General features: G+C 41.4%; 1 protein-coding gene across 1 annotated transcript; it reads right to left on the minus strand.

Moving 5' to 3' along the window:
• Positions 1-4832: 4832 nt before the first annotated feature.
• LOC104883843 (uncharacterized) lies at positions 4833-27795 on the minus strand. The gene is made up of 3 exons (XM_057391083.1): positions 27186-27795; positions 8447-10339; positions 4833-5299 (listed from the first exon to the last, which is right to left on the minus strand). The coding sequence occupies exons 1-3, from the start codon at positions 27294-27296 to the stop codon at positions 5213-5215; spliced, it is 2091 nt and encodes a 696-aa protein (XP_057247066.1). The 5' UTR covers positions 27297-27795; the 3' UTR covers positions 4833-5212.
• Between the last annotated feature and the right edge of the window lie 173 nt (positions 27796-27968).

Consider the following 27968-nt stretch of genomic DNA (forward strand, 5'->3'; position numbering starts at 1 on the left):
TAGTTACTTACAAATAAATTAGACTATTGGAGGATAATCATTTGGTTTTGGATTTTTGCTAAAGACTTTCGAGTATTTTTTAATACGTTGAGTGGATAAGTTTCTATAACTTGATTATTTGCATGGTTTTAATTGTGTTAGGCTACTCATACAACTGCGACTGGGCAGCCTAGCACAGGTTCAGGGAGCTCTTCTGGTATTTCGAAGGCGAAACTCACATCGATTTTTTTGATGTAGTCAAACAGTTATCAGCAACTATACCATCCTCAAAACCCCACCGCCTGAGGTTAAAGTACATGAATTCAATCTACCGCTTCAGTCTTATCCGCAAGTAGCTTATCGATTTTCAATTGGGGTATGTGTTTTTTTTTGTGCAGTGTTCTCGAACATTTTGTTTGACAATAGATTTCCATCCAGCCTGCAAGCCGCTTATCTGCGAAAACAGCTACTATATCCACTGGTTGGCTATAAGTTCTGAACGGGCTAAAGATATTCAGATGGCGTTTGACACTCAGGTAGTGACTCTAACATATCATGAATTTTTTTATTTATGAAGCTATATGTCAGAGAAAAATATTAATTATAATTATAAGAATAAAATAATTTTGCAGATTCCTTCCCCTGATTCAGATCTTGACAGAGAGTTGCTCTTGAGATGCCTTTTTATTTACGATGCCAGATGTAAGTCAATGGAGAGAGATGCGTTGGAACAGACATGAGCGTAAACAACCTTTATACGATCAGATACAATACCTTTACAATGCGTGCAGATTGCATGAGTTTGTTGACATAAAAGTCAAACGGAGAGAAATTGGTATATTTTGAGTTATTTATTGCAAGTTGATTCTAAATACAGCTACTGATATTTTAGATAACAATCATGTTCGCGTTCACCTGTTGAGCATAGGAATCGCCACTGGCGTGAAGCAAAATACACTACATTGCTCTACATGTTGACATCAAAATTGTAGCGTCAACCCCATTTGTCTTGTAAGCTTTTAAATGACCGATGCATATAATATTTTTATCCTATATGCCATTATTATACTACCCATTCTCACAATACAACAAATAAAACTTAAAAAAATTTAAATAGTAAATATTAATAATTATAATTTTCGACTAAAAATCATCAAAAATGTCGAAATAAAAAAAATTCGACAATATAAAAAGATTCGGACTATATAAAATATTTTCGGACCAAAAAAAATTTCGGACCAAAAAATTTCGGACCAAAAAATTTCGGACCAAAAAATTTCGAACAAAAAAATTCGGATAAAACAAGACCAACTAATGAACTAGGAACTTGAAAGGTTGCTCTTGAGATGCCTTTCATTTTCGGACCAAAAAGTTCCCAACGAACATGCTTGCATCAATATTCCATACAAACATGATATTAATCTGATAAATAAATCTCATACTTAACATGTTCGTAGCAATCATATAATAACTGACATAGTCCCCATACATGATACTATATAACTTTCCTTCCAAAAATCATGATACTACATCAAACAACACATTGGTATGTACGTAATCTTTGAAGACAAATTTGATTGGTCACCTTTAATCAACTTTAGAAGTCGCTTACATAGAAATCTCCGCTTTAAACAACTAATAAAGTATATTGGATCTTTTATTTTGTTTTCAATTTAGTTATTTACAAATAAATTCGACTATTGGAGGATAATTATTTGGTTTTGGACTTTTGCTAAAAACTTTCGAGTATTTTTTAATACGTTGAGTGGATAAGTTTCTATAACTTGATTATTTGCATGGTTTTAATTGTGTTAGGCTACTCATACAACTGCGACTGGGCAGCCACATTCAGCACAGGTTCAGGGAGCTCTTATGGTATTTACGATGCCAGATGTAAGTCAATGGAGAGAGATGTGTTGGAACAGGCATGGACGTAAGCAACCTTTATTCGATCAAACACAATACCTTTACAATGCGTGCAAATTGCATGAGTTTGTTGACATAAAAGTCAAACAGGGAGAAATTGGTATATCTTGAGTTACTTATTGCAAGTTGATTCTAAATATAGTTACTGATATTTTAGATGACAGTCATGTTCATTTTATTTTGGAGCTACTTATCTTTCGCGTTCACCTGTTGAGTATAAGAATCGCCACTTGTGTGAAGCAAAATACCCTACATTGCTCTACATGTCGACATCAAAATTGAAGCGTCAACCCCATTTGTCTTGTAAGCTCCTAGATGACCGATGGATATAATATTTTTACTACATCAAACAACACATTGATATGTATGTACTCTGTGAAGACAAATTGATAGGTCACCTGTAATCAACTTTAGAAGTCGCCTACATAGAAATCTCCACTTTAAATAACTAATGGAATATATTGGAGGTTTTATTTTGTTTTCAATTTAGTTATTTACAAATAAATTGGACTATTGGAGGATAATTATTTGGTTTTGGACTTTTGGCTAAAGACTATTTTTTAATACGTTGAGTGGATAAGTTTCTATAACTTGATTATTTGCATGGTTTTAATTGTGTTAGGCTACTCATACAACTGCCACTGGGCAACCACATTCAGCACAGGTTCAGGGAGCTCTTCTGGTATTTCCAAGGCGAAACTCACATGGCTTGATGTAGTCAAACAGTTACCAGCAACTATGCCATCCTCAAAACCCCACCGCCTGAGGTGAAAGTACACGAATTCAATCTACCGCTTCAGACTTATCCGCAAGTAGTGTATCGATTTTCAATTGGGGTATATTTTTTTAATTAACTTAAAAAGCTTATAAAATATAACTAATTTTTTATCTAATGAAATAAGAAAGTCTTCTATAGGCGTGTGAATACAACTCTTTTTGTGCAGTGTGCTCGCACATTTTGTTTAACAATAGGTTTCCATCCAGCCTGCAAGCCGTTTATCTGCGAAAACAGCTATTATATCCACTTGTTGGTTGTAGGTCCTGAACCGGCTAAAGATATTCAGATGACGTTTGACACTCAGGTAAGTGACTCTAACATATCATGGATAAATTTCCTCAGGTACCCCTGAGGTTTGACGTAATTCCCAAATTACCCCTCACATTTGGGGAATTCCTCAAATACCCCCGAGGTTTGTGTTTGGGTGTAAAATACCCTTACTCTTGACGGAACCCTAACACCGTTAACTTTTTTTTCTCTTTCTTCAGTTTCTCTCCTTCCTCCCACCCTCCTCCATGGATGAATCTCCAAGCTTTCTCTCTCCTCCCACCATCCTCCAAACTTTCCCCAATTTTCTCGCAGCTCCTGCCTCGACCGCCGCTCGCCGGAGTTTCGTCGGCCACCAGCATCCTCGTACTCTCTCTCTCCTTCGTCGCACTCTCTCTCCTTCGTCGCACTCTCTCTCTCTCGCTCCTCTCCTTCGTCGAGCTGCTATACGGACAGCACCACCTGCGACCCGCGCGCGCCACACTGTCGGAGACCACCGCTGCTGCTCGCTTGCCGTTCGCCGGAGCTCGCAACTCTCTCTCGCCTCACTCGTGGTCTTCCCCCACAGCCCCCACCCCAACCCGTCCAAATCGACGAAGGAGAGGAGCGAGAGAGAGAGTGCGACGAAGGAGAGAGAGTACGAGGATGCTGGTGGCCGACGAAGCTCCGGCGAGCGGCGGCCGAGGCAGGGGGGCGACTGAGCGCGACGCAGGGGGTGGGGGGAAGGGGAGGTGGTGGGGGTTAGGTGGTTAGGGCTTTAGAGTGGGGTGGGAGGAGAGAGAAAGCTTCCATGTTCATCAATGGAGGATGATGGATGGAGAGAGAAAAAGAAAATTAGGGAGAAGGAGAGGAAAACCTAACGGCGTTAGGTTTCCATCCATAGTAAGGGTATACTACATCTGTTTTTATTTAGTTGCAACGTTTTGACTTTCACGCTTGCCAATGTACAATTTCAAATCGTTTTATCTCTAATTGTATGTAAGTAAAAATTATAAAAATTTGATATTATGAAAGCTTACATCGAAACGAATCAAACAAGACCCCACATGACTATATTTTGTTTAACATATAAATCAATAAATGTGGTCAAATAAGAGAACATAAATAGTGCAATTTGTCAAACGTTGCAACTAAAAAAGAACGGAGGTAGTATAAGATAAAGAGGATTCCCTTGCCAAAAGAGGTAGAAATTGAAGATCTTTTTTGCAAGGGATTAATATCGAATCCCTATTTCAAAGGTGAAAGGAGTCCTATAACCAATAGGCCAATGTTGATCCTCAAATATCAAACTTTATAGAAAATGAAGAGATGAGAAACAAGATCTTATACCCTCTTTGTTCCTCATGTTTGCCTCATTTTTCTTTTCAATGCCTCTAAAAGATTGTATCATTTTATAATGATCACAAAAGACTACAACTTTACTCTAGCATTCATCTATTTGTTTCCACCATTTTTATCTTTCATCAACTCAATCCAACCAAAAATATAAAATTAATCAAAACACAACAGGGCAGAAACAAAGAATATAGAATCATCAAAATTAATACACCTTTTGTCCCGAAAAGATAGCAACACTTCAAAACATAATATTATATCGAGACACATTTAAAACCACACCATCTTGTTTTTACGTAATTTCAGAGTAAATCTAATCATAAAAATAAGACTAGTTTGAGTAATATCGCCATTTAGCCCTCATCTTGTCCTTCCTGTCAAATACCGACTACATTAAAACTAGGCTTGCCTACTTAATCACTTATACAGTTGCTCTATGGCCCTGGCAGTTGTACAAGATAAAGTCATATGAAAGGTTCTTTCAGTTCAAACTCAAATCGAAAATATGAGCAGCACATTGTAAGTCCCACGATTAGTGAACAGCAAATCAAGGCAAGACTGGAAAGGTTGAGTTTCTATAATTTTTTTATAAGCCAAGATACACTTGAGAATTACAATAGCTACATATGACGAACAGAAGTACACAACAGAAATGTTTCTATTATCATTGCCAAAGCTTAAAGTATAGTGATGAAAGGCCTAATCATTTACAAGTCATCTGCAAAATTCAAGTCATCTGCAAAATCATACTAGCCAACTTTTATGTCACCTAAGTACCTGAGCTGATGCGGACACCAAAATTTCTTTTGAATCGAATGCATGCAAAACTTTTTTACGTCGCAGCGTCTGACACCAAAAAAAAACTTATGTCTGACACTAGTAGTCGAGTCTGAGATATACAGCCTAAAAAGTGTTTCAACTGAAGCATCAAATTTCCGTTCCTTCAATTTCAGGCAACTCGTCTTGGGATGGAGCTGCAGAAGTTGAACCATGGGTAAGTTCTGATCCTTGACCCTGTTAACAAGAACAGTTAGAAAACATGAAATCTTTTCATCTGCACATTAATCAAACATGGCTCTGCCAAGGAAAGTTTGGATACATGGACTGGAGTCCCTAGCCTTATGATTCGAGGTGAAGGAGCTCCAACACTCGAGCCCCTAATTGTACTGCCTACAAAATTTGATGTATTTGCATTTTTTTATTGTTTAGGGATGAAAATCATACAATCAAAGCTGGAATTCATGAGATTTCATATACTAGACCTTTACAGGTCTCCCTCAAACAATCTTAACATATTGGCATAAGCTTCCAGTTGGAGGGAAAGAAAGCTATACCAAATACCTCATTCTTAAACGATAAAGTTACAAAGGAACACGAATCAGTTTTATAATTATGCTATCCATAGATTTCATTGAATTCAGTGCGAAGTCAAGCTCTCTCTGGTACGGCCACAATAATGGAGACCGATTATGGGTCATATGCATGGAAGAATGTTGAGTTTTTCACGTGCTTAGCAGTTCAAGCATCTTCTAGGTTCAAGTACAAATTCGAAAGTGAAAATCTCGACATCACGAAAGAGAAGGCTAACGGATCTAGCATACTAAAAATTGAGAATTTAGAAATGTCAGTAAAATTGAAAATTTACAAATGTCACAACTATGCCCAAGGATCTTACCTGTTTTGTGTCACTAACAAAATTTGTATAGCCAAGGTCTTCTCATCCCTAAATGGGATCCTAAAGTCCCAACCTATTTTGCCATTGCCCAACAGTCACAGGAGCTTAATCTCTTGTATGGTTACTGTTAGTTTGATTGCTGCAATTCGAGCCCAAAGGTTACAGGTGAGGCTCAGATCAAGAAAGCGAGGAAAATTTAACCAGGCAAGTGATGTCAGGCAACCATATGAGGGGATAATGATCAATGGATATTGGTACTGTCGCTGCGCAGCAAGCAAAGTATTGAGGATTCAGTCCTTTGAGCATGAAAATATTGATCACAAGATGGGGAAAATTTTCAGGTAATAGATAAGTCACGTGCAAATTTCTGCTCATTTTCCAGTTGCAAGTGATAAGGGAGGATATGATGAGCCCTCAAAATTTTAGCATAAGGAACCAAAATGTATACTAGGACATTTTTGCTTATAGTGGCCTAAGGAAAAAGATTGTTGTATGGCACTACCAAGAAGCAAGCACGGGAGTCGGGGGGCTCCAGCAAAATAAGAAATTGAGAGGGTGCTACGAAATGGTGATCTTTCGTATAAAAAGAAGAAAAGAAAGTCTCAGAAAATGGCTCCAAGATAGCTAGGACTAAAAGTAAGAGACATGAAAACTTCAATTACTTCAAGCTGAAAGTGACATTTTGGAGATTAAGAGACACTTACAAGAATATGTGGTTTCTTTTGGAGATACATTTTTGAGAGAAAATGCCGGAAAATTTGACGACAAAAAGTTTATCATGTGCTAGGTCTTGCAATCTGAAATTTTACGCTTGAAGGGACATGATTGGTTAGATAAAGGACTTGGGATCCCCATAATTTAAGTGCAATATGAGCTCACAGGAGCATTGACCAATCGAGCCACTAGATCTGAAAACTATTAGAATACTAAGATCACTAGATCTAATGGACAACAGGCCAGCAAACCACTTAACAAAAAGCAGAATGGCAGACATATATTTATCATCAATATGAAGGAATCATGGAATAAAAACTCGGCCATTCTATTACGTAATGCCCATTATTTAACCTATATTAAACTTGTCGTTCCGCGAATTGTCATTATGTAACGCCCCCATGTCTGTTACATAATGCTGACAAGTCACATTAGAATTCTTTTTTCCCGTTAATTACGTTACTTGTCAGAATTGGCCAAAAGACAGAAAGGAACAACATACATTGCGATAAGAAAAACACAATGTGCACACAACAAAGAAGTGAGAAGGTGACTTAAGCTTTCAAGTTGGGTAATGTATATGAGTTAGTGTTTCTTTACATGAATAATACGATAAAACACTCATGTTTTAAGTAATTATTCATTCAACATATATATAACCCAAGCATATGATAGGTTTAGTCATAATATTGAAGGAATACATGTTAAGCTCCAGATGCAAAGTTGAGATTAATAATTTGTTTATGTGACTTTTAAAAAATTCCACGCCGTGTATAACCACGCTCTGTTCCATTCATCCATTGCAACGCTTCAGCCGTCATCGTAACCGACACCGCCAACAGACCTGCATTCGTGATTTTCACAAGAATACTAGCTAAAACAGAGAACAAAAGAATCCACTACCAAAGGTTTTCACTAACAACAAAACAGATTTGTGAAGTGGAAAATCCTTCAATTACAAGAGCTACCACTTTAAACCTTCTCTACATATATCTTTCCCTTCTATAGCAAAATTAAAACCAGTTTCTTTCACCGCAAATTTATTGTTTCAATAGGTTTTTTGTAAGTCCTGCCTCACATTGACAATAACCCAAGAGTCACTCTTCTCTACATTTCACTACTGAAGAGCACCTTTTATACACCAATGATGAAAACCCAGGTCATTCTTCTCCATAAACTTCACACAATGCCAACTCAAAATATGATATTTTTCCTCACCACCTATGACCTCACTCCACAAACCTAGCAATGCTATTATTATTTTTTCGGTTAGATGCTATTATTTTGACCACATACACATAAGAGATGTTGCCAGCATCTCTGGTCATGGAATTTTTGGTTTTCAGTGCCCAAGGCAGTTCTCTTGCTGTTGATTTGGCCATGCGCTGATTCAGGAGCTCCTTCCTTAGTCTAGGAATTTTACTTTCAATTTGTACTCTCTTTATTCCAAAGATATTTAGCTTGACTATTAGGGTAAAACTTATAAATACTATACCATAAAGCACAAACACTACATGAATATGATGATTTATAGAAAAAATGAAAAAAAATTATAACCAAAGTAACCGTCAAAGTTTCAGTATAATCAGACACTGCATTCGTTATAGACACATGTTGAAGACCACGAAATGCCACCAAGGATAATCTTTTTTGAAAAGAGCATTACGTTCAATTACCGAGGAAGATATAATACAAAAGCATATGCGTAAATGTTCAAGACTTGACACTAGAAAAGCATATGTATAAGATGATGGAAGAGAATCAGTCAACACCTGTTCTTGAGGACTGTTATTTGAACTAACTTCTGCTGAACCATAATTTTGTTTAAGCTGTGACTTTTCATCCCTATGCTGCTGCTCCGGCAGTTCTTGTTGCTGCTCCTGAGGTAATTTTTCTTGTTGATGCAATGACTTCTGATCTGGAGCTAGTCCTGGCTGCTGCTGTGATTGTTGATATTGGTGCAGCTGCTGGAGGTAGAGTAAGTACTGTTGTTGCTGAACTTGCTGGTACTGATATGATTCCTGTGGTTGTTGCATCTGCTGCTGAAGATAGACTTCCTCTGGTTGCTGCAGCTGTGTCTGCTGTTGCTCTTGAATGTGTCCCTGCTGTTGCTGTTGCTGTGGCTGGGGCTGGGGCTGCGGCTGCTGCTGCTGCTGTAGGTAAACTTGCTGTTGCTGTATCTGCTGTAATTGCTGCTGCTGAGACTGCGTTTGCTCATTAGTTTGTTGCTGTTGCAACTGCGGAAACAACTGTTGCTGCTGATACTGCAAGTGTAAAATCTGTTGCTGATGAAGAGATGACTGTTGGGGCTGTTGAGGAATTTGCATATGCTGCTGCTGGGCTGGGTTTTGCATCTGTTGCTGCAGCTGCTGAGGAGGCTGCATTTGTTGCAGTTGTTGCTGTGGACCTAATGGTGATTGCTGCAGTACATGCTGCTGCTGCTGCTGTTGCTGCTGGTTGTAGTAATAATATTGCCACATCTGATTGTACAATTGGTTATTCTGCGCATTGCCATATTGCTCATTGATGGGCAGCGGATACTGGTTCATCAGAGCTTGAGGGTAAGCAACAGATTGGACAGGAAGTTGGGTCTGAGTCTGTGATGTAGATCCCGTAGATTGCTGTTGGACAGTCTGTGTTTGCCCTTTGTTGCCAATGATTACTATATGTTGATTTTGTATTCGGCCATCTTTCTGACCTCGTGAACTATCTTGGTACCGGGAATAACGACGATGACGTTTATCACGATGCCAGCGGTCTTCTGAATTCCAGCGAGAATTGTGCCTTCGTGGAGAAAGAGACCGCTCTCTGTGTCGCCGATCATCTGTACACCCATGGATGCGTCTTCTTGGCGAAAGCGACCTTTCTAGTCTCTCTCCTGAATTACCAGGGGAGCCAAGTCTCGAACGAACTTTACCAGATGAGTTGAACCTTCGCTGATTTCCCTCTTTATCCGAAGGATGATCTGCTGATAGTGTTGATGAAAGGTCCTTACGTGTCATTGTAGAGGGAAAAGGAGACTCACCACATGTTTCGGCAGCAGTATTATCTCCGCGACTTACAGGACTCGAGACTGAGCGGATTTTATCAATGTCGTGGCCACCTGCTGGTTTGCTACCACCATCCGGAGGACTCAAAGAATGACCCTCCAGTGAATCTGGCTTTTCTTTTTGAGACCTTTGATCTTGCTCTTGTTTTTCCTGGATGCCATGTGATTTAGGGTCCGTGGCAGCTTCCCCAGAATTTCTATCATCAGCAGTCTGATTTAGCAGGCCAGTACCTGGCTCATTTGCTTTACACTCCTCCGTTAGAAAGGTCTTTGTGACTTCTGAAGTCACCAGCTCCAGATCAATCGATTTGCCATCGCTATCTTCAAACTGTGTCTGTTCATGGATAGCTCGTTCAGATTTGTCAATATTCTCTGCCACTACTACTTTATCTCGAGGAGGCAGCTGAATCAAATCAATTTTGTCATGCTCCTTCGAAGACCTTAGAGAGTGAGTACTAGGACTATCAGGCCTACCTTCAATAACCATCTTCCACATAGCACCAGCTTTAGCAGGCTTCTTAAGGGAGGAATGCACTCTTACCAAGTGTGGGAAATTTTTCAAATGGCGATTCCATGCCCTTATTATATCATGGATGCTTCCACAAGAGTCGACAAACTGCAATTATCAAATATTGGACCATCAAAAGGCATAGCTAAAAATATAGGTGTATGGGTATAACCCAAGTTCATTAACGGCCTTCTCACTAGTGACCGCGACTATACCTATGGACGCGAGTACGATAAAACCATTAAAAGGATCGTTCGAGCCAGTTCATCACCTGGGACCGGCAGTGTTGGCGGACGCCTAACAAGACAAAATAGAGGGAATCTTCCCACCTGTCAAGTGCGTCATAGCCCTACACGTGTCAAAGGATCATACGTCCTGTCAGAGGAATAGTACTTCTATAAATACCCCAATGGTACTATTCTGCAGGTACATTCTCTTACACACTAAAAATAGTTTATCTCTCTCTCTCTCTTATTTCTCTCTCTACATCCTAGTGGTCCAAATATCTGACTTGAGCGTCGGAGGGGGGTTTCCTCAAAACCACCCCGAGGGTAGTTTACGTTTGCATCCTGTGCAGCTTTCCAGCAAGGACGTGAGCTCTCAAGACTTGGCGGACTCTTGCGAGGACGCTAACCGTTTCGAACCGAAACAATTTGGCGCTAGAAGGAGGGGCCTCCCAACCTTAGCGAAGAAGCAATCATGGGTGACGTAAACAACACAAATCAAGGATCCAAGGATAAGGATGTCGGCCAGACCTCGTCGCAGCCAGTCATCACTGGGGCGATAGGAAACCCACAATTCAACTACCAATCTCCCGAGGGACAGACACCAAATAGTAATGTACCTCTCAATTTAGCTCAGCTAAGTCAATTCTCACCTGAACAGCTGCAAACTGTGGCTTCTTTCATTCAAATGTTGACTGCCAACCCCCAACAAAGCACACCCAATCAACCTGCTGGCGGTGCACGTAAGCGACCACTGGTCACGGCCGGTAGGAACGCGGACGACACCCCCCTTCGGAAAATGCGATCTTTGAACCCTAGCGGACAAGAGATGGAAAAAAGGATTGATCAGTCAGACTATGAAGAAGACATTCTGGAGACAGAAGAATTGTATCATTCAGAGGAAGAGGCCCAGGGTGGCTCCCGTCGTGAGTACAGTGCCTCAGGCGCTAGTAACTATTCGATGGGGGGTCACCTACTCATTAAGCCTAAGCTCTCCCCCTTCACTATGGATATTTTGAACCATCCAATGACGAGAATCAAGATGCCAACCTCCAAGTATGATGGCACTTCGGATCCAGATGACCACGTGGCTGCTTACGAAGGTCACATGTTCCTTTACACTGATGTAGACGCCATATGGTGCAAGGTCTTCCCGTCCACATTGACAGGCATAGCCCAGACTTGGTTCAAAAGTCTAAAGCCAGGTAGCATCTCTAGCTTCTCCCAGTTGTCGTCCACATTCAGTACTCACTTTGTCAGTAATAGGCGCCGCGAGCGTACTACGGGAGAATTATTGTCTGTCAAGCAGGGGGCAAATGAAAGTTTAAGGGACTATATCGGTCGCTTTAATGTTGAAGCCGTTTCAATTCCACGCTTACAGCAAGATGTAGCGGTGCTAGCCTTGATGACTGGCCTCAAGGAGGGGTCACCATTTCGAAATTATCTGGGTTAAATCTTACACCACTCTGGGTCCCGTCCTGGGTAAAGCAAATGATTATATCAGAGGGGAAGAGTTTGACAAAGCTGTGGGTAACCGTGAATCTGAGAAGAAAGAGGATAAGCAAAAGAAAGATAAGGGCCGTGAATCTGATCGCGCCCGAGATGATAGACGACAAGAGTCGCATATGGTAAAAAGAGGGATGAACGAGAAAGGGATGGCGAAAGGTATGACCGCGATCGTAGGGATCGTGAGAGGAATGTTCGGGAAGGAGGTGAGCGCAGAGACAGATTTGACGCGTACACCCAGCTGACTACCTCAAGAAGTCAGATCTTTTTGAAGAACAAGGATAGCGACAAATGGCAGCGTCCTAAGCCTATGTTCCACAAAAATCGTGATAAAAGCAAATGGTGTGATTTCCATGGGGATCACGGCCATGTCACGGAAGATTGTCGTCACTTGAAAGATAATCTAGAAGATTTGTTGAGAAGGGGCTATTTCAGCCAATATAAAGCACAGACGAAAGAAGGAGATCTGGTGAAACCAGTCACAAAAAGTTCAATCAAGGATAAGTGAAATTCACGTCATCAGTGGCGGACCTATTCATGGAGGTAGTGTGAATGGAGCCAAAGCCAGCCTGAAGGAATTCAGGCACCAAGTCAATTTCAATGAGAGCATGAAGTGGAGGCATCCGCCAGCCATGCCGGCAATGACTTTCACGCTGAAAGACGCAGAGCATGTGGTCTTCCCTCATGATGACCCATTGGTGGTCACTCTAAGAATTTCGAATTGTTTGGTCCATAGGATCCTGGTAGACGGTGGAAGCTCAGCTAACATCCTGTATCTCTCAACGTTCGAAAAATTGATGATAGGACGAGAATACTTGAAGCCAGTCCGATATCCTGTGATTGGATTCACCGGGGCGTCTGTAACTCCAGGGGTTTGGTGAGCCTCCCGGTCCGGATAGGAGACGGCAATGAAGTCCGGGATATCATGACTGAATTTCTGGTGGTAGACGTTCCTGGGCCTACAACGCCATAGTGGGACGCCTCTGATACATGATGTCCAAGGTGTCGTTTCCACTTATCATCTGACAATGCTGTATGTCACTAATGAAGGGATGACAGCTAAGCTGAGGGGGAACCAGGAGGCAGCAAAGTCATGCTATTTGACAACCTGAAACAGCCAGCTAGGAGGATGCCAGTGGAAGAAGCAAATCCACCCGGGAGAAAGCAAAGAAGGGCTCAAAGAAGGGCCGCGATGAATGAACAAGGAGAGAAAGGGTCAGAAAAAGATAAGGAGGAGATGATGGAAATATCAATGGAGGAGTTAGAGGCCAGGCCAGAGGATACGCCAAGGCCAAAGCCTGATGGGGAAACTCAACAAGAAATGCTAGCAGAAGATCCGACGAGGACGGTGGCTGTAGGGACAGATATAGATCCGGAGGTGGGGTCAATTTGGTGGCACTTTTAAGAGAGAATGCAGACGTCTTCGCGTTCTCCGCTGATGAGATGCCAGGGATAGATCCCTCTGTAATTGTCCATCGCTTAAATGTGGATGGTGCCGTCCGTCCAATCAAGCAGAAGAAAAGAAATTTTTCGGCAGACAAGAATAAAGCCATAAAAGAGGAGGTAGAAAATTGTTAGCGGCAGGATTTATCGAGCCGTGTGACTACCCAGAATGGTTGGCTAACGTCGTTATGGTAAAGAAAGCGAACGGCCAATGGAGAATGTGTGTGGACTTCACGGATCTCAATAGGGCCTGCCCAAAAGACTGCTATCCTTTGCCTAGGATAGACCAGCTAGTAGATTCTACTAGCGGCCATGCTCTGCTCAGCTTTATGGATGCATTCTCAGGATATCATCAAATCAGTTTACTTGGAGCAGATAGAAAGAAGACGGCATTTATAACAGATTGTGGAGTTTACAATACAAGGCGATGCCTTTTGGGCTTCGTAATGCCGGAGCCACTTACCAGAAGTTGGTCGATAAAGTATTTGCGGATCAGAGAGGCAGAAACATAGAAGCTTATGTTGACGACTCCATTGTCAAAAGTAAATCTGACCGCGAGCACCTAGAGGATTTGGCTGAAACATTTAGAACGCTGAGAAGGTACCAGATGAAGCTTAATCCTAAAAAATGTGTGTTCGGAGTAAAGGCTGGGAAGTTTCTTGGTTTCCTTGTCAGCAAAAGAGGAATAGATGCGAATCCGGAAAAGATTCAGGCAATCATGACCTTGCCAGAACCTAAGGGGGTGAAAGACATCCAGAGGTTAACAGGGAGAATGGCATCACTTACTCGATTTATCTCCAAGTCAGCCGACAAGGCCTTGCCTTTCTTCGCTTTGTTAAGGGGAAACAAAAAGTTCGAATGGGGGGAAGACCAGAGCAAAGCCTTCGCGGCTGTGAAAGAGCACTTGAAAAAATTACCTACAATCACAAGACCAGAAACAGGGGACGTACTGCAGTTGTATGTTTCAGCGTCACCAAAGACGGTCGCGGCCGTACTATTGGTGGAGAAGGAGAAACGACAGTGCCCCATATACTTTATAAGCATATCCTTAACGGCCCGAAAGCCGTTACCAGTTGGTAGAAAAGATGGCCTTGGCGGTCATCATAGCAGCCAGGAAACTCAGGCCATACTTCGATTGTCATCCCATCCAGGTGCTCACAAATCAACCACTGGAAAAAGCTCTTCAGAAAATGGATAGCTCGGGTCGTCTGCTGAAATGGGCCGTAGAGCTATCCGAGTATGATATTCAATACAAGCCTAGAACCGCCATTAAAGCTCAGGCCTTGGCGGATTTCATGGTGGAGGCCTCGTATGAAGAAGAAGAAATAGAGCAGAAAGAAAGTTGGCTGTTGGAGGTGGATTGATCCGCTGCTGATAGCGGCTCAGGAGCCGGTATAGTAATGACAAGCCCGAAGGTAACACTTTCCAGTACGCTATCAGATTCGGTTTCCCAGCATCAAACAATGAAGCGGAATATGAAGCAGCCATAGCTGGTCTAGAATGTGCTTGGCGGCTGGCGCCCAGCAAGTACTACTAAAGACTGATTCCCAATTGGTTAGCGGCCAGCTAAAAGGGGACTTTGAAGTTAGAGGGGTAAACATGGCGAAGTATGTGCAGAAGGCAAAGGAGTTGATAGCTCAACTTCGACGTTTTGAAGTGCAGGCCATACCGCGAGCGGAGAACGCAAAAGCAGATGCTCATTCTAAGCTAGCCAGCTCCAATTCATTCAACGTTGAAAGGACGGTCACCATAGACATGCAAAAAGACAAGAGCATTTTAGAAGAGATTGTGACCGTCAACATGGTAAACCAGCAGGGGGAATGGTTCAGTGAGTTGGTGGCGTACAAACTGACTGGGGCGCTCCCAAGCAATCCCTTCGCCGCGAAGAAGTTAAGACGACAGGCAAACTGGTACATCATATACAATGACGAGCTATACAGAAAGTCATTTAGCCTGCCTCTACTAAAATGCGCAACGGCATGGGAAGCGAAGAAGATACTGGAAGAAATACACGAGGGCATTTGCGGAAATCACATCGGAGGAAAAGCTTTAGCGTTAAAGGCGCTAAGGGCAGGGTTCTACTGGCCAACCATGCTGGCGGATGCTCAGAGCTATGTCAAAAAATGTGATAAATGTCAAAGATTTGCTCCCGTCATCAACAGACCAGCCAATGATTTGCAGCCCATATTTTGCCCCATCCCGTTTGCGCAGTGGGGGATGGATATCCTGGGGCCTTTACAAAAGCAACTGGGGGAAGGAAGTTCTTATAGTGGGCATAGATTATTTCACAAAGTGGATAGAAGCAGAACCGACAGTTCAAATTAAAGCCCACCAAGTCAAGAGATTCATTTGGCAGAATATAATGACGAGGTTTGGGATTCCCATGGCTATTGTTTTCGACCATGGCGTCCAGTTTGACTGTCGTCCAATCAAGCTTTCCTGACAGAGTACAGAGTAAAATTCGCATACTCAGCTGTGTGCCCCACAAAGCAATGGCCAGGCAGAGGCCGCGAATAAACAAATCCTAAACGCCCTAAAGAAGAAGCTGGATGAATTTAAGGGAAAATGGGCAGATATGGTGCCTGCCGTCCTATGGTCGAACAGAACAACAGAGAAAGAAGCGACGGGAGAAAACCCTTTCAAACTGGCTTTCGGAGCAGAAGCAGTGTTGCCGGTCGAGGTGGGTCTGCCCTCATACCGGGTGAAACATCAGGATCTAGACGCGAATGAGCAGGCTCTCAAAGAAAGTCTGGATTTAATTTCTTACCCGAGGTAAGGCTCATGGCGGAATTGAGAGCAGCTGCTTATAAGAACAGAATTAGCAAGGCCTACAACAAGAGAGTCTGGGAAAGACAGCTGGAGGTCAACGATCTCGTCCTCAGGAGAACAGCCGCCACTGGTAAAGCGCATGCTGAGGGAAGCTAACTGCGAACTGGGAAGGCCCGTACATAATCGCTAAGAAGTAGGCCCCGGTTCCTTTATCCTTAAAGATATGGACGGAAAAGAACTCAAGAATTGCTGGAATGCGATGTTCTGAAAAAGTATTATGTGTAGGCAATAATTGTAATTGGCCAAGAGCCCTTGATTGAATTACACAAATAATAAAACCTACACTAGCGTTCTGATAAATTCTCTCGTTTGTTATTGTATCATTAACTTTGTCGGCATCTACGGAAAAAGTAAGTGCATTAACGGTCATATGACAGACCTAGCACACAAACTAAAGCCATATAACAGGCTAAGTGCATTAGCGGTCAGATGACAGACCTAGCACACAAACTAAAGCCATATAACAGGCTAAGTGCATTAACGGTCATATGACAGACCTAGCACACAAACTAAAGCCATATCAGGCTAAGTGCATTCACGGTCATATGACAGACCTAGCACACGAGACGAAAAGCCATATAACAGGCTAAGTGCATTCACGGTCATATGACAGACCTAGCACATGAAACAAAAAGCCATATAACAGGCTAAGTGTATTCACGGTCACATGACAGACCTAGCACGCAAAACGAAAAACCATATAACAGGTTAAGTATATTTGCGGTCACATGGACCCTACACCTAAGTTGAAGACATAATCAAACCCGGACGCGACGAACATTATGAACGCGAAATAACAAGGAAGAACAAAAGCAGGAAATACGATAAATAGACAAAAGTACTTCATAGATTAAAAGCTACTGGCTTGGCGGCCAACTACAAAAAGATATACTGTGGCGGCCAATTTAAAAGAAAAGGCTTTTAGTCCAAATAAAAAGTACTCAGCAAAATTAAACGTAGCAATTATCCAAAAAACGCCAACAAAAGGCAGATTACAATATTACAAAATCTGAAGAAGTCTTTACAGGATGAAAAATAAGAAATTAAAAACTGTTCGAAGAACAAGAGGAGCTAAGAGATGGCCGCCAAAAACTTCAAGAAGGGGGGGCTTCAGAGTCACGAGGGTCGACGTCGGCAATGGCATCCTCATCGGCGAAGTTCGGATCCCCCTCAAACGGAGAAAGATGCTGACCGGCAGCATGAGCGTCTTCAATCACGTTCCAGTCAAAACCAGGAACGGTTTTGCAGACGCACCTCATGGCAGCTGCCCAGCCACCATCATACCGTTTGTGAAGCTCCGCCACATAATCATCGGATCCTTTAAACTAAGCAACCGCCTTCGCGGCACCCCGAGCTTCAGCAGCAGAAGCATCCAAAACCGCCATCTCCTTCTCAGAATTGGCAGTTTCAACAGCCTTGGTCAAAGCCTTGACGTTTTCTTCAGTCTCCTCCAGCAAGGCCGCCCTATCCCTCAGAGTTTGCACCTCATCCTCTAAAGGCGCCACTTTCTCCTCAGCCTCCTTCAACAATCCCTGGCAGGTCTCCAGGGAAGCCTTGTAGGTGTCCGCCAGCCTCTGGTACTCCAAGTATTGCTCTATCAGCTCGATAGCAGCATTGTTGGCCTATGAATGAAAGTAAGGGACGTCAGTAAAAAAAAAAAAAAAAAAAAAAAAAAAAAAAAAAAAAGAAAAAGAGAAGAAAGAGAAGAGTTAAAATCATACCACTAACTGGTCATGAGCCAGCCTAGCAGCAGGAGTCTTTAGAGAGCCTGAAGGGCGGTCCAAGGGCAGCTGCATACCCTTGAGAATACGGTAGGCAAGAATGCCACCGTTCTCAGGGATGTCAGAGTGCAAGGATTCATCCTCCCTGACGTCCCAGTTTGGCTGGTAGATCTTGCCAGGGGTCACAGTCTGGGGAGCGAAAGCGGCCGCCACCGCGTCGCTTAATGGCACCTCCTTCTTCTCAATCCATTCCCGGAACCTATAAAAGATCCCAGGAGAAAGGTTGGAGAGGAAGCTAGGAGTGGCAATCAGCTCCCTCAACTTCTCCTTGATAGAAGAAGTGGTCTGGGAAACCAGAGAACCACCGCCAGCCACGCCGGCACCAGCGACGGTAGCGCCCTCCACTTGAGCTTCCTCAGTTGAAGGATCCAAGTCTTCCACCAGCACCTCGTTCACGGTAGAGGTACCAGGGCCCTCTACCACCTGCCTCTTGTTGGCAGCAGAATCTTCGACGGTCTGCTCCCGAGAACGTCTCCTACTCACTGAACTACCCCTATTAACGGTCCTGGTGATGGAAGGCCTAGGAGGAGCAGTGGGAGAATTGGCAGCTGAGGTAGATGCGACTATTGGGACGCGAGTGCTGACGGAGGGACCGCGACCTCTTCTGCGGACGGTTTGAGGCCCATGACGGTTCCCTCCCCTGCGACCATTGGTAGAGCTATGCATAGTCAAGTAGTCAGAAGATGGAGGACCGGGCAGGTGTGTCAGCGGCCGAAAATCACTGTCGACGCCGAGAATGTCAAGGTCAAGATGATCAAGACCTGCAAAACAAATGAGCCAAAACGGTTTTAAAAAAAAAAAAAATGTACAATTATATGTATACCACCGCCATCAGACGGACCAATCCGACAACACTACTTACCATTTTCATAAGCAGGAGAAAGTAGGAGAGCCGACAACGGCCTGTCCCCTAAGATATACTTGGTATGGGGGAGCCAGATGGAAGGCTCCTTGGTCCTAACAACCTTCCCGTCATCAAAAGTGGTATCATAGTCAGCAGAGGCAAAGTAATCATAGGCCGCTAACTCTTCATCAGTTAACGGCTTCAGAGCTAGCTGTTCCATGTGAGGAGCAGGTTCTGTAAAATGACGGCGTACGGGAAAATCATCCGGCACCCGCACCCAGAAGAAAGCGTCCTGCCAGCCTTTCAAGCTGGTCATCTTAGGCTGGACCGTCATCTTTTTGTCGGCCGTCATAAGAGACCACCATCCAGCTAAACGAGAGGACCCATTCTTCTTCAACCAATGGAGATGGCGAAACAGGTTGACGGTCTGGGGAAAGTCAAGAAAGCGTACCACCCAGATGTATGCGATGAGGTTGCGAATGGCCAAAGGAGTCAGTTGCGCCAAACAAACATTGAAAGCATTCAGGATCTTCACCACAAAAGAATCCAGGGGGAAGCGAAGACCAAACTCAAAATGGTGGGTATAGACGGCTACGTGACCGGGTGGGCAATCCGTTATAATGGATCCTTCTGATGGTACGACCAATCGGTAAGGGGTCGGCATATGATATAAGTTTCGGGCCACTCGGGGATAATGCAACTCCAAAGCATCCCGGCGCCATTGCTCGTCTATAACTACTGAAAGGGGACCATTGCAGGCGTCCTCAGGAAGCCAAAGAGCATTCGTTCCCGGCCCAATCTCATCAGCCTCTTCTCGGCCAGACTGAGAACTTTCTTCAACCATTGGAGCCTTAGAAGCCGCCACCCCAGTACGGCGCTGGTAAACAACCTCAGCATTATCCTCTTGGGCCATAGCAGGTGAATCACTGTCGTCACCTAAATCAATAATAGGGGGATTAGGAGTCGCATACTCCTGCAAACGGTCGTAAAAGTTGGACGATACTCTAACCCCCGCGTCCGCTAAACTGTCTAACCAAGCATGTTCCCTAAGAGGAAGAACGTCAAGACCAGGGACGGCATCTGAAGGTGGATGCCTACGGGTGCGCCTAGCTAGAATTTGATGTCTAAGTTCCCTAAGCGTCTGCTTGTCGCCACTCTGGCTAGCGGTCAGATACCTCAAAGTCAAGTTGTGTTCCTCGGGAGTAGAAGGGTCGTTAATGAATTTAGATCTCAACTCTCTCTCTCTATCGGTTATAGGGGGTATGTCCGCTAATAGCCTAGTTCTCCCCACAGGGCTGAGATCAGGCTCAGAAGTTTGGGCAATAGAGGGGGAAGAGGGATCACTTTCAGTCATAAAAGCTTCATCAAGGACATTTTGGCTATCAGATTGGTCCGACATGGCAACGAAACGCGAAGAAAAAAGACTTAAAGAAAGAAAAAGAAAAAGGGTAGAGTTACCTGGAAACGAAAGGTCGCCGGAAAAAAGCAAGAAAACAAAGAGCGAAACTTGCCGAAAAGACAGATGAAACTCCGAAACAGCAAAAGCAACACCAAAAGCTGAGACCTTGGACCGAAAAATCACCAAAGAACCACAAAAGCCAAAGCAAAGTGCAAACCCAGACAATGCAAGTCGGAGAAATGCGAAATTCTTAGTATCACAAGAACCGGGACGAAGAAACTAAGAAAATGGCGAACTTTTCAGCAAGAACTAAGCACTAGAAATCGAGTTTTGGAGGAAAAGAGGTTCGAACAATGGAGGTTGTGTCAGAAGAGCAAGAGGAAGAAGAAAGGGATTTTTTGTAAGTAAGAGGATAAAAATTCCAAAAGTAAACCGCCTTTTGCTTTTATATCAAGGTGAATGGCCAAGATTAAGTAAACTCTTCAACTTCCTCTCAGATGCGTGCCAAGTGTCGAAACTACACTAAAACCTAATAAAGCATTTGGGCGGGATTTTCGGAAAAGGTAATCATTAACTTTTCGAAATTCTTCAACTCCCTACGACGACACGTGGCACTCCACAAACCTACCCCACTAAGAAAGGACAAAAGATCAAGATAAAAGTAAAAAGAAATATAAAAATACCGTCACAAAAATGTCCGCGTCCATCCGGCAACATCTTCAGTGGTCGCGACCACAAAAGATGCTGGGGGGCTAGTTGTATGGGTATAACCCAAGTTCATTAACGGCCTTCTCACTAGTGACCGCGACTATACCTATGGACGCGAGTACGATAAAACCATTAAAAGGATCGTTCGAGCCAGTTCATCACCTGGGACCGGTAGTGTTGGCGGACGCCTAACAAGACAAAATAGAGGGAATCTTCCCACCTGTCAAGTGCGTCATAGCCCTACACGTGTCAAAGGATCATACGTGCTGTCAGAGGAATAGTACTTCTATAAATACCCCAATGGTACTATTCTGCAGGTACATTATCTTACACACTAAAAATAGCTTATCTCTATCTCTCTCTTATTTCTCTCTCTACATCCTAGTGGTCCAAATATCTGACTTGAGCGTCGGAGGGGGGTTTCCTCAAAACCACCCCGAGGGTAGTTTACGTTTGCATCCTGTGCAGCTTTCCAGCAAGGACGTGAGCTCTCAAGACTTGGCGGACTCTTGCGAGGACGCTAACCGTTTCGAACCGAAACAATAGGCTTTGACAATTTTCATCAAACTAGTTATCAAGTAGCAGATTACTCCATGGAGCTAAAGTCGGAAATATGTAGAAGAAAAGCAAATTCGTATGACTCAATCACTCGTCCTATTCTACACCACTTAACCCCTCTTTGATCATGTGAAATGTACTCCCTCTGCCTAACTGTGTAAGTTGACATTGTTCTAGGAAATGGAAGCTAAGCCCGAAGAGGAAGTAGAGTTAAGGTGGATGGGTGACTATGGATCTCAACATTACAAGAATAGTTGAGTAAAAAGTAAAAACTTAGCAAAAGTAGAAAACTTAGAATAGTTAGAGACACTCTACTTTGGTAATATACTCTTGCAAGTCGGACAAGAAGGAGTAATTTTCTTTGGCACAATTGTGCAGGCACTTTATTTAATCTTTCTCTATTGAACAGAAATATGTGTTTTACGTGCACCATTAAATTCTCGACATCTAAATACACTTGACAAAAAAAGCTTGGACTCTGGATTCCAAACGGTCGAGTCCAAGTCCACTCCAAAATTTTGGACTCAAAAAGTGGACTCCAGATCCAGTCCAAACATCCTTAGTCCATTCCAGTCCAACAAGTTTGGCCTATACTCTGTACTTTTCAGAATCCACTTACGCACCTAGTTCTTTTTCTTTGGCACTTATCATTAGTCTTGTTAGGGTTAAGCTGGGTGCAGCCTTGCAATGCAAAAGGTGTGCTTGTTGCCTGGAAGAGAAGGGCAAAAAATTGACTCTCTAAGGCGGAAAATGATTCCCGTGATGTTCGCGATCCACTTAGAAAGAAACGAACAATGGAATTATGAGGGTACTGCTTCCCCTTGCCAAGGTTTCAAGTTCACTTGACTCTATTTGATTTTGGCGATTAATTGCTTGACTATAGCTCGAGAGCATGAGCTTCTTTGTCCTTGCCCACCTTTCCTATGTGGGTGACACCACCGTTTATATGTGCCAATGAAAATTTCAAGTAGGTTCTAAAAGTTCCAAAATTCTATAACGTTTAGAAATGGAAAATTCACTCCTTTCAAAAAAAAAAAGAAAATTCAAACGTAAATTATGAATTTGAGTTCGATGCTAGAGGAAATGCCAAAATATTTAGCCATGATTATCTTTAAATCCTTTCATGATTTGTATTATGAAAAAAAATGCAGCACTTGTCATTGGGTAAAGGGCGCGTCAAGATTCCATTGACTTGTAAAAAGTGAATCCCATATAAATCTATTCAATTTCTCTGATGAAACTTAAATTATAATCCTTAGTCATTGTTCGTACATTTAACTGCAAGTATACATGCATACACGATATGCATGCAGGTGTACCCTGCATGTATGCATGAGATTTTGTTGAAAGTCATTGCTAGCAAAATGATAAATGAGACAAGGTTCATGCTTATCTAAAACATGCAGAATTTTTCCATAACATCATATGGATATGCAAGAAAAATTTGACAACACTCTAGAATGTATGACCAAGGAAAGCTCAACTACTGCAAATCACTTCATGATAACGTTATCCTTCAACACGATGAATTCACAGACAGACTTCTTTCTCAACGTGAAAAAGTCAAATACATAGGTCTTTTAGGGTCATACAAGCAAGTCAATCCCACTTGAAAAACAGTTTAAAGAACATGAGTAGAGAGAACAAAAGTTGATCCTCCTTTGTAAATGGCTTCAAATGAATCAACAAATAGTTCGCAACATAAGCATGCTTTAAGGATCATCTACTTCTAAGGTCTTCAGCTAGAAAAGGAAATGGAAGTAGCAGCTTTATCAATCAAGATCATGAACAGAAGTTGATCCTGCTTACGGGAAAGACATCAAAAAAAATGAATAGAAAATTAAGCATGCTAAAAGGATTATATAGTTAAGGTCTTTAGCTAGAAAAGAAAATGGCATATTAAAGAAAAAAAAAAAAGGGTGTTGTGAAGATAAGAAGGGTGTCAAGTCAAACTATATAATATGGAGGGCCAATGTTACCAAAAAAAAAAAAAGTAAAATGAAAAAATTGCCCCAAATCACTTACGAGTGCCCAAAACCATATTAAAGAAAAACCTATAAATATAATCTCGTCTCTATCCACGGAATCATACATTCTCTAACATACAAAATCAAGAAAACCAATCAAGCACTTCACTCCAACATATAAGACCCTTAAGAAAAAAAAACAGAAAACGCTATGCATGATAAAGCTTTCCCCTCAAATATCCAGTGATTCCTCTTCTTCCATATGCATCACCACATAGCTAGAGAAAGTAGCTTCACATATCTCCAACTGCTTGTCCTTCATCTTCCAAGCTAACAGAACATCTTTTGCTACACCAGGCTGAACCTATCTAATTTCAAACAAAATAGACTCAACTGCCACAAAGAAAGCACCAAGCGAGAAAAGCTAACTTTGTTGATAGCAAGATAGGAACAAATAAAACATATACAACATAATTTAAAAATCCCAATTTACTAAAACATTTAGTAATTGGTTGGAACATAACGCTAAAATTCTCAAATAACGAAGAATCTGGTGGGTTCCTGTGAAGAAAAAGGGTCTTTCTAACCTTTGGGGCTTCGTTTACAATACTACTAGTTGTATTTGCACGCGATGCGTGCGATGACAAACTTATGTACGAATATGCATATATTTTTTTAATCTAAAATTATTTTGGTAGTGATTTAAATTATTGAGATTTTTTTTATAGATGTTATTATCTTTTTGAACTAAATGTGACCGATTTTTAACTGTTAGAAAATTTGGTCGAGATTTAATAATTCTTTATTGGCTTTAGTATACTTCTTTAGCGATTGTAAATGTTAATACACCATATTGTTTGAACTTTGTAAATACGAAGTATTATGTTGTCGGGATATATCACTAACTTATTTTTTAATCGAAGATTCTAATAATTTCGTGAACTAATTATGTCAATCTAGCGAAGTTATTAATGGTGATTTCATATTCCATTTTTGACTTATTCCATATGGCAAGTTGCATTGATTCTCATTTTTTAATTTATTATAAAAAAATATTGTTTTAATTTATTAGAGGGTATTCAAGTCATTTCAAATGAGGACACCACACCTCCTCCCTTGGCTTATATAATAGAGATACTGATCTTTTTCTAAATAAAAGAAACGTAATCCTTGAATCAATTATTAGGTGTTTGAAAATGAGAATCTTAGGTGAATGAGCTTGGTATAAAAATTACCCCCAAGTAATTCTTCACCAAATACGCTCAACCTTGTTTTTAAAATTCACCATATATCCTTAAAGACTAATGCCCATTAGCTTTTTTAGTCATCAATTCTTAATTTCGTTACCAAATCCTAATTTACCCCTATTTGACCCATTAACCTTAATTGACAACCATTAGAACATCTTTTGTGACCCCTTTCGTCTCTCTTCCTCCGTATCTCTTTTTAGGCCAAAGGTGGTGTTCCGATGGTGGTCTATTTGATGCACATCATTGTTATGGTAATAACTCAAGTAAGGGTTAATTATAGTTTGGAAACAAAATTAGGGGTTGATAACTGAAAAATTTGACGATTGTTAATCATTAAGGGTGTTTTGGTCAAGTTTAAGGAAATTGGAAGGTATATAGTAAATTTTAAAAGATTGGGGGACATTTGTGAAAAAAAAAATTTACTGAGGGGTATTCGGCAAAAAATCCGTATAAAAAACTATTCCATTACCAACCACCAATAAGAGATAAGAAGTCAATATAAATTCCTTAAACTCCACGCCGGTTAGTATTGCAAATTATATAGGATGGAGCAAGTATATGATTGATCCATCAACACAAAGGCATGATCATTTTAAATAATTCACCAACTTCATAATTGTAATACAAGTTAAAAACATCATTACTCCCCTTTTTGGTAGGCAAAATATATCTGATAAAGATCAATATGAACATCCTTGGGAATCACACCTACAACGTTGGACAACTCTAGCACCATCATTGAAGAAGATTTGCTAAAGCTCGTCATCATATGCCAGACAAAGACTTTAATTACACACATTTGACTAAAACTTAACTTAAACTGCGTAAATCAGGTAGTTAAGATTGCAGTGCAAACAGTGGCGGATCCAGGAATTGGACCACGTGGGTTCGGAATAATTTTAATATTTTTTTTTTATTTCTTTGTTTTTGAATTTTTTATAGCATTGAAGGACGAGGAAAAAAAATAAACTTTCAACAATTGTACTTAGCAAGGCTTTATTCTTGATTACATCATCACAAAAAAAAAATATGATATAATTAATTTCTTGTAGTAATGAAAGACTATCAATTTTTTAACAAGCTATAGAGTTATAAAAACTACAAATCGGGTATTAACTATTACGATTTCATTGAATTAACTTATCATGTTATACACTTATATGTATAACAAAATATGAAACTTTAACAACTAGCTAGCACAAACATGACGTCGACAAAAAGATAATGTAAATTAACCAAATTCATTAGTTTTTATACAATATTGTACTTGTTGGGCGGGAGAGATTTATAGATAAAAAAGAGAGTTTAAAAAATTAAAGATGAAGCAAAGGAAAAAAATAAACAAGGATATAATGCAATAAGCCAAGAAGGGGATGAAAAAAAAACCAAAGAAATAATGCAATAAGTCTAAAGGGAATAAGTAAGTCTAAAGGGAATAAGGAAGGATCAAAAAAGAGAAAAAAAAACAAATAATACAGTAAGCCTAAAGGGAGTAAGTACCAAGGGAGGATAGAAAAAGAAAAAAAAAACAACAAACCACTGAACTGAGATTCGAACCTCAGACCAGGAGAACAAATAAGATTGTAGTTCACTAGCTTTACCGCTGAGCTACCAGGCATTTCAGCGATATAGATTCGCTGTGTTTAATATATATTTTATCGTTTTCTTTGCCCAGTTTTCGTGTTTTTGTCCCGGATCCACGTGGGTTCAGTTGAACCCACTGAACCCACGCTGGATCCGCCCCTGAGTGCAAAGATTAAAAAGTTCTTAAATCAAGAACGACAGGCTCATTTATATGTGGTGCCTTTATGCCTACTGCCTAGCATTAAATACTACATTTCTTTCAGTGAAGAGAAGGGTAAAATTAAAGTATTACTAATGCACAAGCACGGCATGGAATAAGCGACAGACCAACTTCAAAGGTGAGGAGAACCAATTATGAGCATAGTCCATGGTAGGTAGGAGTTGATTAGTTCTGTCATGCAAGGGAGAAGCTTAAGAGCCTAGTTCATCCCTGGCAGAGAATATAAGCAACTTGCTTGGCATTCGAAAAGTGACTAAAATCGTATCTTCTGTATGACCAAAATTCAGATCCCTAAACAGATGTAGAGATCTTTTTTACTACATGACTCCTTGATGATTATTAAAAGTTACTGGAAGAGGTTGAGTTTTCTAGTTTCACTTTCGAAAGGATTTGTAATTCAAAACTTAGAGTTCTTTTTGGGATGTACAACTGGTAGAGTTTTTGAATTTCTCAAATCAAATAATAGTGGTACTTCGTCAAGCGACCGAATTGTTCAACTGTTGCAAGAAATATATTAGCTAGCTTTAGTTTTCTTACTTTTCTTAGTAAGGACTAGGGGATTTTAATGCTACATATAAGAGAGTTATTCAATGTAACTGAATTAGCTTTGTATCACAGAATCGGATTTTTCACCGGGGTACCTGATTTTTGCGAAAATGCACAGGGTACCCTCGCAGTTTCAAGGTGTCGTTGAGGTTTTTCTGAAAAAATACATGACTTGACCCTCCCGTCAAGTTTCTGTTAACTATCATATTTTGAAAAAGAACAATTAAAATCAACCTAATTCCACCCACCCATTTGAAAACCCCAATCAACTCAACACCCCAGCCACCCCCCTCCCATTCCCACCCTTGCCCCCATCCAATGACCCCAGCCTACCGACGATCTTCCCTCAACGCCACCGTCAGCCATCTACGACGTCCAATCACTTGCAATCACCACCATCAATAGTCGGCTTTACCACAATACCAAGGACTGCCGACAACCTAGTTCTGACCACCATAAATCATTGGCCACAAGTTCCCCAAAATTACAAGCTTGATAAACACAGGGCCATAACTCTTTACCAGCAATTTTGAGAGATTGAATTTTACATATCCACAAACAAGGAAAAGACAATTGCTTAGAGATGGTTGAATTCTATTATGAAAAGTTCCGATCTAAAACTTTGATTGTTGAATTCAACATCAAAAGGTCACCAACTACTATTTAGTGAGGATAAAAGACGACGGCGATGATCAAAGGCAACCATGGATGGTGATGGACTTTTTTCGGGGGGCTGGGATGGTCGTGGGGTTAGTCTTTGTGGGATGGGGACTAGGTGGTGATTGGGATGGTGGGTGGGGTGTTTTTCAAGGGCTAGGCAGTGACTGGGGTTGTTTGGTATGGTGGTTTTCGGAGTCTGGGTTGGTGGGTGGGTGGAT

The sequence above is a fragment of the Beta vulgaris genome, chromosome 8 (genome assembly GCF_026745355.1).
Source record: "Beta vulgaris subsp. vulgaris cultivar EL10 chromosome 8, EL10.2, whole genome shotgun sequence".
Taxonomy (NCBI): Eukaryota; Viridiplantae; Streptophyta; class Magnoliopsida; order Caryophyllales; family Amaranthaceae; genus Beta; species Beta vulgaris.

What these genes read in the sequence shown, in the direction of transcription:
- LOC104883843 (XM_057391083.1), bottom strand. Translation starts at nt 27,296, where the DNA reads ATGATAGTTAACAGAAACTTGACGGGAGGGTCAAGTCATGTATTTTTT. An exon ending in TGCATTTTCGCAAAAATCAG is followed by an intron (nt 10,340 to 27,185) that starts GTACCCCGGTGA and finishes TGATAATTGCAG; the next exon opens with TTTGTCGACTCTTGTGGAAG. An exon ending in ATAACAGTCCTCAAGAACAG is followed by an intron (nt 5,300 to 8,446) that starts GTGTTGACTGAT and finishes TCTTGTTAACAG; the next exon opens with GGTCAAGGATCAGAACTTAC.